The sequence below is a fragment of the Lissotriton vulgaris genome, chromosome 6 (genome assembly GCF_964263255.1).
Source record: "Lissotriton vulgaris chromosome 6, aLisVul1.2, whole genome shotgun sequence".
NCBI lineage: Eukaryota > Metazoa > Chordata > Amphibia > Caudata > Salamandridae > Lissotriton > Lissotriton vulgaris.
In genome coordinates this window covers 1612061266-1612083204 of record NC_141694.1, presented here as the reverse complement: position 1 = coordinate 1612083204, position 21939 = coordinate 1612061266, and the positions used below count along the sequence as shown (strand labels likewise).

General features: G+C 43.4%; 2 protein-coding genes across 2 annotated transcripts in view; one reads left to right on the top strand and one right to left on the bottom strand.

Moving 5' to 3' along the window:
* RHOQ (ras homolog family member Q) overlaps positions 1-18934 on the top strand; it is a 244781-nt gene extending 225847 nt beyond the window's left edge. The window contains exon 5 of the mRNA XM_086927782.1: positions 13955-18934. Within this exon, the coding sequence (XP_086783908.1) occupies positions 13955-14110 (156 nt within the window). The 3' untranslated portion in view covers positions 14111-18934. The remainder of the gene's footprint in view (positions 1-13954) is intronic.
* Positions 14297-21939, bottom strand: part of PIGF (phosphatidylinositol glycan anchor biosynthesis class F) — a 98619-nt gene continuing 90976 nt past the window's right edge. The window contains exon 6 of the mRNA XM_086927781.1: positions 14297-14642. Coding sequence (XP_086783907.1) covers positions 14529-14642 — 114 coding nt within the window. The 3' untranslated portion in view covers positions 14297-14528. The remainder of the gene's footprint in view (positions 14643-21939) is intronic.

Genomic DNA, 21939 nt, shown 5'->3' with positions numbered 1-21939 from the left:
TGAGCAGACCACTCTTACCCAGTCCAAAGATCAGGGCTTGATCCAACACCGTTATTTATCTCACTGCCCCATCCCAGCTCAGAACCTGGCTATATGCAAATCAGTCTGTCCCTGGCCCAGTGCATCATGGGAACAGGGCAGACTAAACTACCAAGCCAATTCTTTACCAGAAAGGAGCCAAGCTACCGGGGACCGGTTTCTGGCATTTCAGCCTCTTCGGCCCGGCTTGCTTGAATCCTGATGGAGCAGTGAGAAAGGGACTCATGTCTGAGTATACCCTGCCACACCTATAGTGGCCAAAATCGATTTACAAAAGGGGGTGGTGATGAACAGAGTGTCTGAATTGAGCAGACCACTCTTACCCAGTCCAAAGATCAGGGCTTGATCCAACACCGTTATTTATCTCACTGCCCCATCCCAGCTCAGAACCTGGCTATATGCAAATCAGTCTGTCCCTGGCCCAGTGCATCATGGGAACAGGGCAGACTAAACTACCAAGCCAATTCTTTACCAGAAAGGAGCCAAGCTACCGGGGACCGGTTTCTGGCATTTCAGCCTCTTCGGCCCGGCTTGCTTGAATCCTGATGGAGCAGTGAGAAAGGGACTCATGTCTGAGTATACCCTGCCACACCTATAGTGGCCAAAATCGATTTACAAAAGGGGGTGGTGATGAACAGAGTGTCTGAATTGAGCAGACCACTCTTACCCAGTCCAAAGATCAGGGCTTGATCCAACACCGTTATTTATCTCACTGCCCCATCCCAGCTCAGAACCTGGCTATATGCAAATCAGTCTGTCCCTGGCCCAGTGCATCATGGGAACAGGGCAGACTAAACTACCAAGCCAATTCTTTACCAGAAAGGAGCCAAGCTACCGGGGACCGGTTTCTGGCATTTCAGCCTCTTCGGCCCGGCTTGCTTGAATCCTGATGGAGCAGTGAGAAAGGGACTCATGTCTGAGTATACCCTGCCACACCTATAGTGGCCAAAATCGATTTACAAAAGGGGGTGGTGATGAACAGAGTGTCTGAATTGAGCAGACCACTCTTACCCAGTCCAAAGATCAGGGCTTGATCCAACACCGTTATTTATCTCACTGCCCCATCCCAGCTCAGAACCTGGCTATATGCAAATCAGTCTGTCCCTGGCCCAGTGCATCATGGGAACAGGGCAGACTAAACTACCAAGCCAATTCTTTACCAGAAAGGAGCCAAGCTACCGGGGACCGGTTTCTGGCATTTCAGCCTCTTCGGCCCGGCTTGCTTGAATCCTGATGGAGCAGTGAGAAAGGGACTCATGTCTGAGTATACCCTGCCACACCTATAGTGGCCAAAATCGATTTACAAAAGGGGGTGGTGATGAACAGAGTGTCTGAATTGAGCAGACCACTCTTACCCAGTCCAAAGATCAGGGCTTGATCCAACACCGTTATTTATCTCACTGCCCCATCCCAGCTCAGAACCTGGCTATATGCAAATCAGTCTGTCCCTGGCCCAGTGCATCATGGGAACAGGGCAGACTAAACTACCAAGCCAATTCTTTACCAGAAAGGAGCCAAGCTACCGGGGACCGGTTTCTGGCATTTCAGCCTCTTCGGCCCGGCTTGCTTGAATCCTGATGGAGCAGTGAGAAAGGGACTCATGTCTGAGTATACCCTGCCACACCTATAGTGGCCAAAATCGATTTACAAAAGGGGGTGGTGATGAACAGAGTGTCTGAATTGAGCAGACCACTCTTACCCAGTCCAAAGATCAGGGCTTGATCCAACACCGTTATTTATCTCACTGCCCCATCCCAGCTCAGAACCTGGCTATATGCAAATCAGTCTGTCCCTGGCCCAGTGCATCATGGGAACAGGGCAGACTAAACTACCAAGCCAATTCTTTACCAGAAAGGAGCCAAGCTACCGGGGACCGGTTTCTGGCATTTCAGCCTCTTCGGCCCGGCTTGCTTGAATCCTGATGGAGCAGTGAGAAAGGGACTCATGTCTGAGTATACCCTGCCACACCTATAGTGGCCAAAATCGATTTACAAAAGGGGGTGGTGATGAACAGAGTGTCTGAATTGAGCAGACCACTCTTACCCAGTCCAAAGATCAGGGCTTGATCCAACACCGTTATTTATCTCACTGCCCCATCCCAGCTCAGAACCTGGCTATATGCAAATCAGTCTGTCCCTGGCCCAGTGCATCATGGGAACAGGGCAGACTAAACTACCAAGCCAATTCTTTACCAGAAAGGAGCCAAGCTACCGGGGACCGGTTTCTGGCATTTCAGCCTCTTCGGCCCGGCTTGCTTGAATCCTGATGGAGCAGTGAGAAAGGGACTCATGTCTGAGTATACCCTGCCACACCTATAGTGGCCAAAATCGATTTACAAAAGGGGGTGGTGATGAACAGAGTGTCTGAATTGAGCAGACCACTCTTACCCAGTCCAAAGATCAGGGCTTGATCCAACACCGTTATTTATCTCACTGCCCCATCCCAGCTCAGAACCTGGCTATATGCAAATCAGTCTGTCCCTGGCCCAGTGCATCATGGGAACAGGGCAGACTAAACTACCAAGCCAATTCTTTACCAGAAAGGAGCCAAGCTACCGGGGACCGGTTTCTGGCATTTCAGCCTCTTCGGCCCGGCTTGCTTGAATCCTGATGGAGCAGTGAGAAAGGGACTCATGTCTGAGTATACCCTGCCACACCTATAGTGGCCAAAATCGATTTACAAAAGGGGGTGGTGATGAACAGAGTGTCTGAATTGAGCAGACCACTCTTACCCAGTCCAAAGATCAGGGCTTGATCCAACACCGTTATTTATCTCACTGCCCCATCCCAGCTCAGAACCTGGCTATATGCAAATCAGTCTGTCCCTGGCCCAGTGCATCATGGGAACAGGGCAGACTAAACTACCAAGCCAATTCTTTACCAGAAAGGAGCCAAGCTACCGGGGACCGGTTTCTGGCATTTCAGCCTCTTCGGCCCGGCTTGCTTGAATCCTGATGGAGCAGTGAGAAAGGGACTCATGTCTGAGTATACCCTGCCACACCTATAGTGGCCAAAATCGATTTACAAAAGGGGGTGGTGATGAACAGAGTGTCTGAATTGAGCAGACCACTCTTACCCAGTCCAAAGATCAGGGCTTGATCCAACACCGTTATTTATCTCACTGCCCCATCCCAGCTCAGAACCTGGCTATATGCAAATCAGTCTGTCCCTGGCCCAGTGCATCATGGGAACAGGGCAGACTAAACTACCAAGCCAATTCTTTACCAGAAAGGAGCCAAGCTACCGGGGACCGGTTTCTGGCATTTCAGCCTCTTCGGCCCGGCTTGCTTGAATCCTGATGGAGCAGTGAGAAAGGGACTCATGTCTGAGTATACCCTGCCACACCTATAGTGGCCAAAATCGATTTACAAAAGGGGGTGGTGATGAACAGAGTGTCTGAATTGAGCAGACCACTCTTACCCAGTCCAAAGATCAGGGCTTGATCCAACACCGTTATTTATCTCACTGCCCCATCCCAGCTCAGAACCTGGCTATATGCAAATCAGTCTGTCCCTGGCCCAGTGCATCATGGGAACAGGGCAGACTAAACTACCAAGCCAATTCTTTACCAGAAAGGAGCCAAGCTACCGGGGACCGGTTTCTGGCATTTCAGCCTCTTCGGCCCGGCTTGCTTGAATCCTGATGGAGCAGTGAGAAAGGGACTCATGTCTGAGTATACCCTGCCACACCTATAGTGGCCAAAATCGATTTACAAAAGGGGGTGGTGATGAACAGAGTGTCTGAATTGAGCAGACCACTCTTACCCAGTCCAAAGATCAGGGCTTGATCCAACACCGTTATTTATCTCACTGCCCCATCCCAGCTCAGAACCTGGCTATATGCAAATCAGTCTGTCCCTGGCCCAGTGCATCATGGGAACAGGGCAGACTAAACTACCAAGCCAATTCTTTACCAGAAAGGAGCCAAGCTACCGGGGACCGGTTTCTGGCATTTCAGCCTCCATTAAGCAACCACTGCATCGCATTGCATTATCAGCTCGAGCGAACCCCCATGTTGTTCATTACATGACCACAACGAGACTATGAAAGTTTGTTTGCCTGACATGTGGTGTGAAGGTGAATAAAGTAATGACGCATGTTGTTTGCTTCCGGCAGTCACTACACGCGCTGGCACTGATCTCCTTTGTGTGTGAGATTTCCGTAATCTCACTTTTGTTTTCTTATTGAGACCTAGAAGAGCAAAGAGCAGTGATTAATTTGGAACACACATAGGCGTTGGTGCCCAAAATGGTTCTAAGGAGGCCGCCACCCACTTTTAACCCCCTGGTTTTGCCCACATTCGAATGGTAGGTCTGGGGGTGGATGTGTGTGTGTGTGGGGGGGGGGGGGGCAGTTGTGTGTGTGTGGGGGGGTTGTGTGGGGGAGTTGTGTGTGGGGGTTTGTGTGGGGGAGTTGTGTGTGGGGGTTTGTGTGTGTGGGTGGGGGGTTTGTGTGTGTGTGTGTGGGGTGTGTGTGTGTGTGTGGGGGTGGGGTGGGGGGGTGGGTTTGGTTGGTTGGTCTGCCATGAGCAAGGACCTAAAACTTAAATTATAAACAGTAAGGTAGCTATACGTCATCCCTGTCCTACTAATGAGTAATCCTATTAGTGAGCACTTACCTGCTGGTACATCCAACCAAGTTAATTTTGTTTGTAAAGCGCACACTGTTACTAGTTAAATTGCTTCTAGGAGGTGCTTTCGAGAGCAGCACCAGTACGTGTGAGAGAGGTTTGCACTCAGCGCTTGTGATGGTATGCTGCATTTATTGGTTGGTGTTGTCTTCCCTGCTGTGGATACACTTGTGGTCACTGCATTGGTCTCTACCCTGATGGCACCTTTGATCACTACTGGAGTCCTGTTATATCATTAGCTCTGTAGTACTTGCAGCCGTTGTTACTGCTGTTGCATCAGTTGTTGCTACAGTGGTGGTGGCAATTGTCACATCGGTTGTGATTCAATCGAAACTGTTGATGCTATTATACTCCACTGGTGTGGTTACTACTGTGGTCGCTGCTGTTGTCCCTGCAGTGCAGACAGCGGTTGTTGCTTGTATGGTCCTTGTCATGATGGAAGCTGTGATGGAAGCTGTGATGCAGCACATGTGTTACTGCTGTAGTGACAGCTGTTGTTGTTGCTCTGGTCCCTTCTGTGGTGATAGATGTGGCTACTACTGTAGTCTCTGCTGTGAATGCTCATTCAAGTCACTGGGAGTACCGGGGGCAGAATGTGTGTCAGGAAAACTGCATAGTTCAGTCGCATAAAGGGACTGTTTTTCATTGCCCTAACGAATGAAAAACTCAATTCAAAATGTACAAGTGCTCAAAAAAGCCCCGAAATCCCCTGTTTATATTTTCCCAGGCATTCTCATGTTTGCTGTTAAATGAGATCTTGCCAACGCAAAATCTGTCTCTAGCAGACCTGATAAGATATAGCCAGGGGCCACAAAGGTAGAATGCAATTTTCATTTTAAAGGGCCAGTAAAGCATTTTATCCCGCTCAGTAAACTGTTCCTTTCTCTAGCTGTCAGTACCAAACAAAGTCGAGCTTCATCCCCATTCAGGGAAACATTCTGTTTACAAAGAATGGAAACAGCTGGTAGCCGAAGTGGAATATTTCCGTGTAGCGTATGTAAACACAATTCCCTTTTTCAGTCGCTACTGAATAGGTTTTCATATTATGGCAGGCAGGCATTAGCTCAACTCTAGCTTTTCATGATGTGTGAGTAGTGAGACAGACCGACCCTCTGTTATAATCCATGTCAATGTTGTTTGTAAGGCGCACACAACATAATTGAACTGCTTCTAGGTGCTTTTCTGAACAGAAACGGTATTAAGTGTGAGGGTGGTTTGCATAGAGGGGGCTTGTGGGATTTTAAGGAAGGCAGGCAAGCATTGCTGGCCGGGTTAGGTGGATCGACTAGCTTTTCATGGTGTGTGACGAAGGGACTTCACTGCCCACAGGGCCACTGCTGTAGGGTTACTTGGCGATCTGCTTTGGGTCCAACACTTAGGGTTGAGCCTCTGGACATCAACAGCAAAAAGGGGTCTGGTTGTCAGAGGACAGTAGTCGCTGACTGCCCAGGCGCCCCTAAAAGGACAGGCGCTACCGAGGTCTATTTGGTGCTGCTGACACTGCTTAGTGCTGGGCTCATGGTAAGGGGGGCCGAACTATAGAGGTGAAGAACTGAATAGAATTGACTCAGTTGGAGCCCATGACCCCTCATTGCCATTGGACACCCTAAAACACTCCCCGCATTGCTCTGCCATAATTTGTGGCCCCAGGTCATGTTTATCCTAGAGAGAGATCAGAGTTTTGTCTAATGGAGGTTTTGACTCATGAAAAGGTAGCAGAGAAGGTTCATATGCCTGCTGCAAGGAACATGTACCTGCTCCAGATCACAAAATGATGTTAATAGGTCAGTGAGTCACTGGATTTGTCTGTTATGAAGCTCTGTTGTTATACTGAAAAAGCAGCTACCCAGTATGTTATATGACAGCTCTTTAATAATGTAATACCTGCACTTTCACAATTGCTTTATTAACCTTCCTGCTTTCTCAAATTTGCTTGAAAATGCACCATTTTCCCACTATTTTTTCAAAATTTTCTCGGGGGGAAATCCCCCCGAACCCTCCTTTGGGGGTCCAGGCTCGCTCGCTACGCTCGCTCGCTAGGGTGCAGTATCATTATCAGTTTACGCCGCACCACTTTCAAATCTCACCAGCCGCCACTGAAAACATGTTGATTGCGGTCAGGCATAAGTTGTAGGAAGATCTTTCAAATTCCTCTCGTGATTAAATCAATGCAACATTCAAAGAGTGCAGAATGGGACTACTGAAAGTTTTCCTGCTAGTCAAGGGACCCGCCGGGGTGTGTACTTGTCCCTTTTCTCTTCCCTATTTTTCTCAATTAAATTGTCTTTCCGGTTAATTACCCCAAAAGTGAATGCCAAGGGTGATTTCACTCTATATTCCCCGATGAGGAGGCTGTCATTTATACTTCTACGTGAAAATACCGGCCTAACAGTAAATGTAACAAAAATAAAAATCCATGGTCCTAAATCCCAGCATATGTACTAGGAGTCACTTTACACTAAGAGGATTTGGACTCGAGGAGGCAAGTGGGGATCTGCTTCTATCTCAACCCAATGTGGCATTTGTCCCCAGGGTCCTGAGGCTTACAAACAGATATCGTGGTTGAGCCATTGATGCTGTTCTTGAGGTCTATGGTGCAAAGATTCTTTCGACCCTTCATGTGGCGCACAAGTGGTGAGAAACATTTCTCCAGTAACCATGGGAAATAATGTAATAAAGATGGTGTTTGCCACTTCTCTAAGGAACACTATTATGCTACGCCCAAAGATGCTCTGAAGAGTATCAATTTAGAGTTTGGGGTTTTACAGTCCCGAAATCTACTCCACACAATTCTTCTCCTGTGGATTTTCCACTTGGTAGCAAATCTGTATGAGTAAATAAACCAACGTTGTGAATTTACAGAGGCCCCGTTTGAAAAACACCTTCCCCTAAACCTCAGTTTAAACGTGGGGGCTGCTCCTTTGCTATTCGGACACTGAAAAGGCCCTTTTGACTTTCACTGAAGTACTTCTATGTGCTCTTCATTGGTGGGAAACTATCTCCAGAACGACTGTGGAAACGCTAAGTTTACAGGTTAGTGGGAGTTTACTGCGTTTTACATAATCACCCCACCTAGAATATGTGCAATCCAGCCCCAGTATTTATAAATGTGGATATCTCAACATACACACGACATTCTGTATTTGTACATATTTCAGTATTAAAATGAGCCTAATCTGGATTCTGTGAATTAGGCTGTGGAATTTAAAGCTGCTATCTTTGCATATTTAATTGGAACTTTGCTGCATAACAGACTGAGAATGGACTGATTCATGATAATATATTACAGTACTTACAAAAGTGATGAATGGAATGCTTGAATTGATATCAGTCACTGGTAATTACTCCGGGCCGCATTTTGCACACAATGCTATATCAGTTTGTCCCAGCCAAATACAAATCTGTCTTGACCCTGCTCCAGTGGGAACATTCCAGTCCGAACTGCCAGACCAGGTCCTCCCTGAACCAGGACACAAGCAACCCAGGACCGGTTTTGCCCTAGTTAGGGATTATCAGCCATGAACAGTTTGGTTTTAGTGACACAGTGTACATGGAACCCACAACTGCGCATACCCTATCTGACTTAGGGTGACACGTTAAAGTGTACAAAAAAGCCCGACTGCCTGGACTGTTCCAGTTTGAGCTGGGCCGAGACTGATTTGCACATGGCTAGGTCCAAACTGGGTGGCATGGGGTACAAAATAACAATGGACAGGGGTGCGGCTCCAAGTAATTACCAGTGGTTGAGATTAATTCAAGCATGCCATCCATTACTTTTTTGTATAGTTTGGCATTATAATATATAACATATTTGATGAGTAACTGTGAACAATTGGCCGTTTTCGACAAAGTGACAATAATACATTACCTATTACGTGACCTGGAACTCTGAGGTGGAAAATTCTCCATTATTAACAGCTACCTATTTGCATATTTATGCTGTAAATGCCACCTTGATCCCCTGGATCATCTGTACAGAGTGATAGTGGTTATGGGTAGGCCTGGGCGTGAAATCCTACTCCGCTTGCTGAGTTTTTCTCGCTCCGTGTAGCACGCAGAGCTTCGAAAAACTTGGAGCTGAGTTTTTTTGTGACTCGCCAACATTAAGTTGGCGAGCACGAGTGAGGAACAACTTACTCCAGATCACCTTCCAGCGAGATTTCTGAACATGGACTGCCACCGCTCGTGTCGAGAAACCTTTCTTTTTGCTTTGAGGAAGCTGCCGCTTGAATAGAAAATCTATTCGAGAAGCAGAAAGCAGCAGCGCCCTCTTCCACTGTGCATGGTGCTGTTCACGCTGATTTTGCAGTGCGTGACAAACACCCGGCGCGAAAAATCCACATGAACTGCATAACATAATGCACTCTGCCGCTTGCGGAACTCCGCTTAGTGGGTTTTCTGCCCAGGCCTAGTCCTGGGGGAGGCACTAAAAGAGAAGGGAGGTCCCCGTATTTATCCAATCTGGGACAAGGGGAAAATATGATAGAAAATCAAAACATGTCCAAACTTAAATTTAAAAGACTTTGTTAGCAAAGCTAATTGTACTAGCAAGAGATGTTAAGCACATTCCAATAAAAACCACACTGTCGAGAAAAGATGCTAAATGCCACTTCAAAGATAATGTACAGTCCAATATCTTCAAAATATAACGACAGAAAGTTTTCACCCTGACTAAAAGATTTAAGTTGAGAACTGTCCTGAAGAAGGTGTTTTAATCTCAGAAAACCGAAACGCTGCGTCGACAACCGTCTCAATTCTTTCTCCAATTGCATTGGACATGTGAATGTATAATGTGGTTTTTATGTTTTTAATATGTTTGGATTTAATCCAATTTCAAATGAATTTGTGTGATAATTGTATGAAATAAATCCTACCTAATATTGGAAATGATACCCATGGTTTTGTAATTTCTGTTGTGATATTTTGAAGATATTGTACTGTACATTTTCTTTGAAGTGGCATTTAGCATCTTTTCCCGACAGTATGGTTTTTATTGGAATGTGATTAACATTTCTTGCTAGTACAATTAGCTTTGCTAACAAAGTCTTTTTATATTTAAGTTGGGACATGTTTTGATTTTCTAGTCATGGCGGGAGCCATGCTTAACATAGCTTTGCTTACCATCCTTCACTTCCCTCACTTCCCTCTGCCCCCCATACTTAAATATCTCCTATTTCTCTCTGCCAAAGCCTGCCGCATTTCATGATTAAAAATAGAAAACTACCTAGAGTCCTGCTAACTTGTCCCACTACAAAAAACATATCTGGTGTGCTGCTGTCTTTCCCCACTTTCCACTGCCCTTCCTCCTTCGCCTTTTTTTTTTAAAAAGCAAAACCTGATATCCTGAATTTGTCTCTCCTCCCTCTCTGAAATTCCACTCCTTATGCCGAAGGCAGGCTACTCCAACCAGTAGCTTGTGAGCTACTGGCAGCTCTTCAGCTACCAGTCAGTAGCTCTCTTCTGTGCAGCTCAGCCTAAAAAATTAAGCTGAATTAACATACACAAACTAACATTGAAAGTGCATATTTGAGATGGAAATATTTTTTTCAGAATAGCTGAAATTTGGAGAAAAATAGCCGTATTTCCAAATAGATTTAAAACTGACATTAGTGATAAATCAAGCAACACTGGAGTTACTTTTTACAAATTGTATTACCTTGGTGCCAGAAGCATTGCAAGTATGGCAGCTATATATTACCCATGTAGAGACATTTCAGATTGACAACTCCTTTACTTCCCTGCTGGCAACCATGCTTGATGCACTGAGGTGATCAATGATAGTAATCTTGCATATAGTGACCACTAAAGCAATCTTGTCTCATGTGGCCCCTTTTACAACGCTAATAATAGTAGTAGCTTTCGATGAGTGTCATTGAACACAAGTAGCTCCCATTACAGAAAACGTTGGAGACCCCTTAGTACTGTACAGTTAGCTTTTACAAAAGTGTTATATTCTGCGGATTTGTAGAGCACATTATCCCCCGGGAGAGTATCGTGGCACTGAGCAGTTGAGTCTATCCACGCCTCGGGGCATAGTAGGGCTACTTGAAAAGCCAGGTCTTCAGCTGCTTGCGGAATTCATTCAGTGAGGAGGAGACTCTTATGTTTAGCGGTAGGCCGTTCCACCCTTTAGAAAGCGATGTATGCGTGCATTTAGGAGTCCGGAAGGTTTGTGAAAGTAGATGAGATTGTTGCGGTATGCTGGGCCAGCATTATATAGTGCTTTTAAAGTGGGAGTGAGAAGTTTGAATTGTGCTTGTTTGTGAACTGGAAGCTAGTGGAGCTCCTTCAGGGGTGGTGAGATTTAAGTGTGGTATGGGACGATGAGTGATTCTGGCTGCCAAGCTCTGAATGGTCTGCAGCCTTCAGGTGAGTTTTTGTTGATCTTGGCATACAGGGGGTTCCCATAGTCCTGCCTCCTTGTGACCATGGTGTGTGAGAAAGTTTTCAGGGCGCTGACTGAGAGCCATTTGAAAACCTTCCTCAGCATTTTCAGGGTATGGAAGCATGAGGCAGTGATTGTGTTGACTTTGCCGGTCATGTCAAGTTTGGGGTCCATGATGATCCTGAGGATCTTGATGTGGATGGTGGAGTTAGGTGTAGGTCCAAGTTTTACTGCACACCAGGTTTAGTCCCACAGGGATGTACTCATGCCGAAGATCAACATTTCGGTCTTGTTGGTGGATCAGCTTTGGCCACTTTGTCTTCACCCAGTTGGCGATTTCAGACATTCAGAAACTGAACTTGATTCGGTGGGAGGTGTCTTGTCCGTGAGGGAGAGAATGAATTGTGTGTCATCGGTATAAAAGAGGCTATTAATGGCATAAAAGTGGATGGTGCTGGATAGATGGATCATGTATGTGTTGAAGAGGTGGGTCGGGCTCAACTCCACAAATGAGGTTGCCTGTATCCATAGTGTACAGTGCCAGGCTGACTGACAGTCAAGAAGGAGCAGATCCATCAAAGTGCATAATCCTGGATTCTAATTATGTGTATGCTTTGGATGGGGTGAGTTACTGTTCCAAATTCTGCAGAGAGGTCCAGGAAGATGAGGGCTGCCATGCCTCCTTTGTCCATAATTATGCGGATGATGTCATTTGTGGTGGCGATAAGGATAGTTGCTGTGCTGTAGTTATCGAGGAGTTGGTGGTGATTGAGGTATTTAGTGAGATGCCTGTTGATGATTTTTCTCTAAGACTGTAGTCGGGAGTGATAGCAGGTAAACTGGTAAGTAGCAGGCAAGTGATGAAGGGTCCGCAGAGGGTTTCTTCAGCAAAGGGAGGACAGCTGAATGTTTCCAAACATTTGGGAACGTCAGACCAAGGTGTGAGCATGGGGCTGATGGGCTAACGTGCCCTGAAGTGGGGCAGGGATCTATTGGGGCTGTTTACTGGATGCACTTCATGAGGCTGGCAGTTTCTTTTGTTGTGATGACAGGCCATGTGGTTAGCATTGGTTCTTTGGATAAGATCGAGAAGCGTTGCATTTTGAAGTTAGTGTAAATGGTGGTGATTTTGTTGCTGAAGCATTGAGAAAGACTGATGGAGGAGGTTATTGAGTTGGAGGCAGCTGCTGGTGAGGTGAAATAGCGCATTTGGCTGTTCGATTATTTGCTCCTTTAAGGTGAATTTGAACGTGCTTCAGTCTGCATTGTCCTGGCTCATTCTCCATTTCCTCTCCAGTTGTTTGCAGTGATGATTCATCAGACCAGGGGGCAGATTAGCAAGAACCTTGTTAAAATTATCGCTGTTTTAGCGGCAGGAAACTGTGCCGGACATCTAACCTGGGCTTCTATTGGAATTCTTTAACTTATATTAGCAAGTCCATTATCGCCGTTTTAGCGGTAGTTTCCTGCCGCTAAAACGGCGATAATTTTAACGAGGTTCTTGCTAATATGCCCGTGAGTTCCTCCATATATCAGATGGCTTGGGGTCTGTAATTTATTGTCTTACTGTGTTTGATGGGGCCGGAGAGTCAGCACAGGAGGTGATCGAATTGTTTAGCATGGAAGAAGAGGCTTGAAAATATTAACACCTTGGCTGCTAGGCGTTTTCCCCCTCCTGTGCTGGGAATTACCATTTTCATGGTGTCATGACAGCACACGACACCCGTGGGTGATGACGAGCTGAGCTCGTCATCAGCATCGAAAGGGTTAAAGTCTCTTACCTGTCAAAATCTGCATAGACTGGATGCTGGCAGAGGAGATGGTACCAAAGTGCTAAATAGATTCTTCTATATCCCTCGCATCTACGGAGATCCAAGGGGAGGAGGGGCATGGAAAGGTTACTGATATGGCAAACCATCATCTACCTTCTCCTCCTACTAGTCTGGACCAGGAGAAGCAGCAAATCAACATCTACTCAAGCACCAGCTTCAGAATCTGGTTTTTCACTGCACTGAAATAAGAGCAGTAAAAACAAAACTTGGTTTCTCACAACTGGTAAATGAGAAAGTGAATAACAAGGTTTCAGATCAGGTATTGTTGCCAATGGTTTCCAGTAAAACCCATATGAAACATATTTTTAGTTTTATTTAACAGTTCAGGTATGGTTGACAATGGCTTCCAGTGAAACCCATAGGAGACAAACGTAATTTGGGTTTAACTAAACAATGGTCATCAGGCTATATGCCCTTCTGTAAACTCCCTTTTTCTCACATTATTTTAAGCTATGGTTTATTGCTGCCTGTGGTGGGTTCTGGTACTGAGCAGAAATTAATACATATCTCACACATGACAAAATGAGCTGCATGATAACAGGTTACATCTTTACCCCAGTGTTTTGGCAAATAAATTATCCTGAAGTTGAAAGTAAGTGCTCTATCACGTGCCTGAGTAATATGATTCATCACATCCCTCATTACCTGCACAACTAATAGGGGCCATTGCACAGAGCTGGAATATGGTGAAGAACTGCATGAGGCTTCATCAAACAGCACTGTCCAAACTCCAATGAGTACATAATACAGGGAGTCTACCTGACGGCTGGCCTAGAAGTGTAAGACAGCCAGAAAAGAGGTACATTGGTTTTATGTAGAGGGTGATTACAGGCCTTCTGCCACATTTTTAAGAAAGAGTACTTGCCCGATAAACTCTACGATTTTTTTTTTACCTTCGACTGCGAACCTAATCGTATTCTGAAATGTATAAATGCCCTTACCCTTATTTCACAACAACATTTAAATTGATGATAATGCAGGAACAGCGAGCTCATGGAGCAGTTGGTGCACTTATGAAAACTGATATTTTTAACTGCGATTACATTAATGCATGGTTTTCCTCTTTACAGATAGGCGCTTGCTGTTACGTGGAGTGTTCAGCTTTAACGCAAAAAGGACTGAAGACTGTGTTTGATGAGGCTATAATAGCCATTTTAACTCCAAAGAAGAGCATTGTGAAAAAGCGGATAGGATCAAGATGCATCAGCTGTTGCTTGATCACGTGAACTCTGTGTTGCTGTCAAACTGTGATGGCTATATCCACTGTGAAAGCAGAGAACAGAAGCTTCTCGAACTTGTTCCATATTGTGGCATGGTTTGAAAACTAAGCTTACATGTACCATGTTGCCTTCCCACAACCTGCACATTTTAGGCACTGTAAGATCTTGTTGATCAAGAATGAGAAAACACCATCGGTTGCAAATACTTTAATTTGGGATAGACTTTTGTCTCAGGGCTCCAAATACTAAGTGGACGAATGTGCACCTGCACTGTGCTACAATTCAAAGTTAATGGTGCTGAATGCAGGGATGGAAGGCCAAGTAACATCACTCCAGGAGGTGTTTGATTGTCTGTTGTAAGGACTCTAAGAAAATCTCTTTGGTGGCTACAAATCAACTCCCAGTGGCCACATTTCAGCTTCCGCTATCTGCTCTTGTAAATGAGTTGCTTTCGGTTCCAGTGAATCCACAAAGGTGCAGCAACGAGGCCAAGCACATAGCCGAAGGTAGCTCCAAGCGAGCAGGAAACTGGCCACACCTGAAAAGAGAAAGTACACTTTAAAGATGGCAACCGCTATTTTATTTGCTTGTTCATCTGATTAGCACAATTTCTAATGAAACATCTATGCGGAAAGACCAGTTTAGTTAGTACATTTTTAAGACCCACTAAACTTTTTTATGTATAGAATATAAATGTGCTGAAAACTCATGATTATTCTTATTACACTTATGGCAAATACTAAAACCAGTTACATGTTTTAAGTTAATGAAGGCGATAAAGACCTAGATGCTTTGGAGGGCGTTTATTTACCCTGAGAAATGTACCACCAAGGTAATTTGGGCAGTATTTTTTAATTTTATAAATCCTCCCTTTACTGTTCCACTGTTGGAATAATGTACTTAGACATTACAATGAATAAACTTTTTAAGATGCAGCCTTTACATATTAGTCAGCCCTTAAATAGAACAATATATGACGACAAAGACAGGCATCACTGTTAGTGGAGTGAAAAACACTAATAGTCATTTTACAAGTATTTAATGTTATAAAACTTAAAGCAGTCTTTTTAAATGTTCTTCCACAAAATAATCGTATACGTTATTTTACATTACTAGCAAGCCAGTAACAAGTCACCTTCATTCTGTACTTTTCTATGTACATTGTTAATTCAAAACACCAGAGACCCGTAAAAAGTAGTACAAAGACGAGAAAAGACGGCAGTTCATAAAAAGAAAAGGGTTACCTTAGCCCATAAGATGACAAAATATAGTGTTAATACAGACTCCTTCCTAGTTTTTCCAACAGAGTTCAGACAAATGGCACAATCAACGTTTAATGGACTAGGATGACCAATAAATCAGCCGCTGTTTTGACAATATGGATAAAATAATGGCATTTACGATTTTTTCCCAGGGTTCTCCCTGCCCAAGTCCATCTTCCTTCCTTCCAAGTCTCGCCTGGCTTCTAAACATAGAAGCCGTGAGTGTTGAGACTTGTACAACACAACACCACAAACTAAAGTACTGATCAGTGATTCTAGACATAACAGGGTCAGTTTCTTTTTAATTTTAGTTTATGTTCAATTTTGACTTTTTCTATGACTAAGACTTCTAAATTCTGGCAGAAAAAGGAATTAAGACTCAGGAAGACAAAGTAAATTTGAGCCACATCGTACAATTGAGGCCAAGAGGGAAAGCAGGGATTACTACTCTAATCTCTTGGTCCCAGAGCCACACTGTAAACACATCTCTTTCTGGGGCTAACGCGCAAACAAATCTTAGAAAAGTACGATCCAGGACTTTTTTCCAGCTTTGTCTATTGCATCAGTCATAAAGAAACTAGATGTTATAAGCATATTTCATTTAAGAAAATTATTGCTTACTGCCCCGCAAGATACTGGCCATTGCCATCCAATGTGTTTGTAACTGGTGAGGAATACATCAAGCAACAAAAAGTGATATGATGTTGTATAAACAAAAGTGATCACTAATCTCAACTGTACTGACATGTCAAGGAAGTGGAATTTGAGAAGGAATAGAATCAGAATTGCTAGTGGCAGGGTACGATCGCCGGATGTTATCTGTGAAACTTCAGTCTATAAATAAAGAGAAAACCAACAAGTACTTATTATTGTCACAGCTCGGGTCAAGTAGAAATGCTGCTGCTGGTTAGGAATTCTTAGCAAAAGGAGAGGTGAGGCATGCACGAGAAACCTACACAAGTATGTGGTGGTGTTCCCACACACAGGGGCCTCAAGACTCTAGGGCAAAGTACTGAGGTTACAACACCAGCTAGTTATTTCAGTGTGGACATAATCAAGACATATTTCAGAGCGCTTTACAGACCTGATGGAATATTAGTTAGATACACACGATGGGACAATAAATCGCATTACAGCAAGATGGAATAAAAGCATAATGCTCCGTGAGGGTAGAGGTGTCCAATAGGTCAAACTTGACTGAACAAAATCCTCATTGAAAATACCAGAAGCAGCATGTTGATACATTTTTAGACATCTAATGTTGTTGTAAGAGCTAAGAATTATGAGAAGGAGAGAGGAGAAAGAAAAGGGAGTGAAAAGGCAGAGAGGGGGCATGAAATAGGATTTTGATTAAGGTCGGAGGTTACAGCCTCATCATAATGATGAAAGAAAGGAAGTGGGATCACGAGGGAGGGCGATTGAAGAATGAAGAATGCCTGATGCTGCAGATGTTAGTAATACCAAGAGGAGCATCAGTTGGTTTCTTAAGTGTTTCGGTGGTAGGTGTTCCTTCAAATGGTTGCTAAACATGTTAATGATGGGTCTGCCCAATGCCAATAAGCATATTGTTCCAGGTCTGAAGAGCAAGTTAGTAAGAGGTGCAGGAAATGGTGGATGTCTTGTTACAGGGCTGCTTCTAGGAGGAAATCATTTGTGTTTTAAGAATTTCTGCATTCACATAAGTTTAGAGTTTATTTTTCAAATACTGAGCAATGTTGTGAAGTAGGGCTAATAGTAAATAAGATTTTATCATTACCACCACTGATACCAGGATTAAACGCGCCCATGTGCATCATGTCTCCAAGGGCTTTGAATATTTAAAACTATACATAAATATACATACAGGTACTTTTGAGACTGTGTTACGATAAGGACAGCCAATAGTCTAAAAAGCATTTATCATTAAAACTTACTCAGAGCCACCAAAAAGGAAAAGTAGAAAAAAAGTGTGCACGAAAAAAAATAAAAATAATATTCCCAACAGAAATATTAGGTACAGGTAATGGATAGACAGTGGCGTCAACTGAAGGAAAATAATGTTTGGTAAATAGAAGGTACTGACAATTTTTCACGGTGTCACCAAAAGGCAAACAAAGGTTAGTGGTTACGTTTTTGATGCTCTGTTGACTGGTCTCTACCTAAGGTACTCAGTTGGCTGGTCTCTACTAGGCTAGTCTGTGAACTAGTTTCCAACTAAGGTTATATAATTCTATCATTATTGGCTAAATTAGGTAAATCAGTGTTTATTTCTAATATTTATTAGCAAACCAAGTTCATCTATTGTCTTACTGTTCGAATCACGTTTAGAATTTCTAGAATTTGAGCTTCAACATCACTCGTCATGAAGAAAGGAGAGCATGGCTATTTATACAGACACAGATAATGGACTGTCAGTACTGAGAGCAGGTCTACTGATTATATACAAAATGGTTGCCAAGTCTGACACTCCATCACTGGTTCTTATGACCCTGAAGGCGCACTTCGAAGAAATGAACCGCAAAGGGTCCTACAGCTGCAATTCACCAACAGATTTTAAAAAAATCCTTACATTTTACTCAAACTAGGTATGGAATATGTCTACCTCGGAAGGATAAAAGATCGGCTTTACTTCCCAGGACATGGAAACCGGCAGTCCTCTATATCACCATTTTACAGTTCTGGTATTAGCAAAGCTATATATGACTTAGGGGAAAAAATGCCAATGTTCTTACAATGTGTGCCATGTAATTGCTAGTTAATAAAGACAGTCAACTGGAAGCAGGCGCCTAGAGATACATTACTTGACTGTAATTAGAACGGTGAAGAACCCGACCATACTTCGTATTAACTGGATCTTGCATGTACCAGAACACAGAAGCTCAATCAAAAAACCAGCAGAGACTATGAATACAATTAAAACTTGTACACAACTGTACAAAACAAGCCCGGCACAAAGTTGCACATTTGTACGAGACACAACTTGAGGATTTGCAAGATGATCTTGTGTTATACAGGATCGTAGAAGTCTATTCTTTGTTGTTGCAAGGTTATCAAAATGCCAAGTTTAAATATTCAATACATTGCTTTCATTGCTAAATAGTATGCCTTAAAAATGACCTGCATTTTTATAAACCAAGTTTGCTTTTATAGCAGATTACTTTTGTACTGCATGCATATTTAAATGAGATTGACAATATTTGCTTGCTTGCTTTACATGCTTGAAAAATACTATTTTTGCTTATTTGGGCATCGGTACTAATTTGTGAGCCTTTAAAAACTGCAGCTTTTGTATGTTGATGTTATAAACATTTTAATGAAAAATGTGTTTCTAGTTGCTGCTTCTTCACACCAACCTTCAAAGTAAACTGCGAGAAAGCTACATAAACGAATTGAGCAGTAGTGCTATTTTATTCAAAAGGAAAGGTGTTTTTTCAGCCACTGCGCGCACTGTGTTCACACAAAGCTTTACTGTGACATCGATTCTGAAACTGTATAACCATATTGGGGTGCCGTTCAGTTAAGGTATTCACCAACTGTGTGCCTATTGCAAGAACGAGGATTCTCTAATAAATATGATGTACACATGGGAGACGTTTTCAGTGCTATCAATATGTTGTCGAAATTAAGCATGTTCTCTATTTAGCATTTGAATGGTGTACCTCGGTTTTCCATAGAGTTGCCATGGGAGGGGGCGCGTGTGTGTAGGGGGGGTGAGGGGATGTTTGAACTGTAAACTGTAGCCTTATTTACAGGGGCAAAGCCCATTGGTCTCATTTTGCCCAAGCATTTTGGTTGCCACTCTTGCCTTTGCCAATGCCGGATACCTTTGAAATGCAATACACAAGCAAAGCCAATAACTCTGACTGGCCGTTTTGGAAGTGTTTATGTTGTGCTTTCCAGATACCATCCATGATACATGGTTCACTTTGTGACACACAATGTGGCGGCTACCAAGAAAGCATAAAATCATTCATCCTCTCATGATGGATACATCACGATGCAGCACGTAATGTTGTGCATGACGTTGCGGCATGCAACATGGTGCTCCTCTTGAAAGTACGAAAATATTATTTTCAGGATGGTCATTGCGTTACATATTGCCTTTGTTACTCATAGCATTTTGCATCACTCCAAATCTCTTCACGCAACGTGGCAGCCACTTTCAAAAGTATAACACATTGACTTTCAAGATGGCTGGCCATCATGATCAGTTTTGCCAATGCTAGTGCATGTTAAATGCATTTGCAAAGGTAAATAGCAGTGGCCAGAATGGAGCAAGAGTGGGACAGCAGTACAGGGTTGTAGGAGATGGCGGGGTGAGAGAAAGAAGCCAGGGTAGGGTGCGGCAGAAGAAGAAAGAATGAGGCAGCCGAGGTTGAAGAGTGAATGCACCAATGATTCACAGCAGGTCTCGGTGCAGGAAATTCAGAGGGAAAGAGAAATGAGGCTAAGATTTGGGGAGGGAGGAAAAAAACACAAGGAATTTCTCTGGAACCAGGAGAAGGAGCCAAGGCTTCCACTCCCAAACCAAAAGCAAAGAAACATAGTTCCATGACATCAGCAGAGGTAGGATATAACTCAGCCAATCGAAAGCAAAGGTAAAGATGACATCTTCCACGGGTGGGAGGGGAAAAAGAATAGGGAGGAAAGCCTACCAATAAAGAGCCCAGACCTGAGTAAGATAAGAAAGCCATTCAAGCATGAGCAAGTGGCTGGCCCACACCCCCAATATATGAAGAAATTGTGCAATGCTAACTGTAGTGAGCCTGAAAAAAAGGTATGGGATATACTTAGCTCACATTGCACTGAGTGTGGTATGTTGCTACTGCTCTGCCACCCATGCTAAACTGTGTGTTCTGTTGAATTAATCAATGAGGCAAAGTGGGGTTCCATGCTTCCGCACAATAACAAACATCAGCAGTGAAAAGGACTCGTCAAATACTTTGAGGGCCGTCAACAACTTTCCTCTGAGGGACTGCAACTCACTAACAACCACCAAGTAAGAAGCCGAAGAGAGTGACAACAGTTGGTTTGCAGGTCACAACACTTTGCGACAACTAAATCACAGTCACTGGTTCAATGCTGGGCACATTGCTAGTGGAATTTGAGAACTAGTTGTGGAGCATATGCAAAAACCACTCCAATAAATTTGTGCAGCGGACTTTTAATTAAAATGCAGAGTGTTGATTGGGACTGGCATACAGATATTTTAGAATAGGAAATACCTTTGTTTTTTAAGGGGATCTGGGAAAATACCCTGAGATAAGGACGAGTTAATAAGTTCTTTGAAAGAGTGTAAGACCATATGTTCTAGATCGTTTAGGAGACTGGGACTGGACAGACGTCCAATGGGCACCTCACGTGAGCCTAATTGAAGCCTCTGCAAAAGCAAAGTCTGAGAAAATTAGAAAAAACGATAAACCATTGCATACCGTGAGGCACAACCATCCTCGGACATAAATCCCTGCATGGTCTGCCCATGTACAACACTGGGATTAGAAGTAGCGGTTTGATCCTGAAATTTGAAAATTTTCCCTCTAAAGAAAAAGCTAACAGAATAGAGGGAGCATCCCTTAGTTGAAGATAGAATAAATAATGCAAAAATGTGAAAAACATATTTTGGAGTATTTCATGCTTTATATTTTTAGCAAAAAATTGCAATCAAGTGTTTTTGCACAAAGATTTAAAGGAACAGGGGGCTGCTCTATGTTTCAGTTTTGCTTTATCATTATAAAAGCAGAGCCATTCATGTTCCACTTACCTTAATCTTCTTCGGTTGCCAAAAGGAAGTTTTAATAGGAGATGAGATTTAGCATGCATATGCCTTAAGTGTGGCATCAAAAGGCGACAAAAAGCCAATCACCTTGATCATCCCGGAACAGGAAAGATCATACATACTAGAGGACAAAGAATCCCTAAACACAATATGGGAGTAAATTAACTTATTACGTAAAGTCATTGAGGATCCAGTGCTCCACTTACGAGAAGGAATACATTCTATGGTTCTCATAAAAAGAAGAAGGGGGGGTAAGACATTTAAAACTATTGTCAGTGCAGAGCTTGGGGCAAATCTGTAACCCTTAACGGTGGTCATCGGCACGTACAGCATGGTATTTTAAATATGTTGGTATTTCGCTGCCTGTGTCATATAAAGCATGTAAAAAGTTCATCTAGACCAATGCAAAAGTGGAGAAATCTTAACGAATTACTAGCCAATAATTAAAATCCTCTAAATTCAAAATATTTTAAAAGGAGGTCTCGGATGCAGCCAACTCTGTTCAATGTTCAAAGAATCTAGATCTAGAGCCCAGTGGGCGATAGGAAATAAATATAAGAAGCGGAAAGCTCGAAGAATTTCAGAAAAAGATGAGTATTAACAAGCAGCACCTTGACATTCCGCGCAGCTCCAACACTCGCTGCTACTGCCCGCCTTTCTACTCAGAAGTATGAATGATAGGTACAATACTTACTATGAACTCCCACACTAATGTTAAAGCCAGTTGATAGCGTCAGCCATGTTTAAAAACCAAGGCAATATAAACATTCATGAGTTAATATAATCTACTTGAAGGTGGGATGATTCGCAGAATCGTG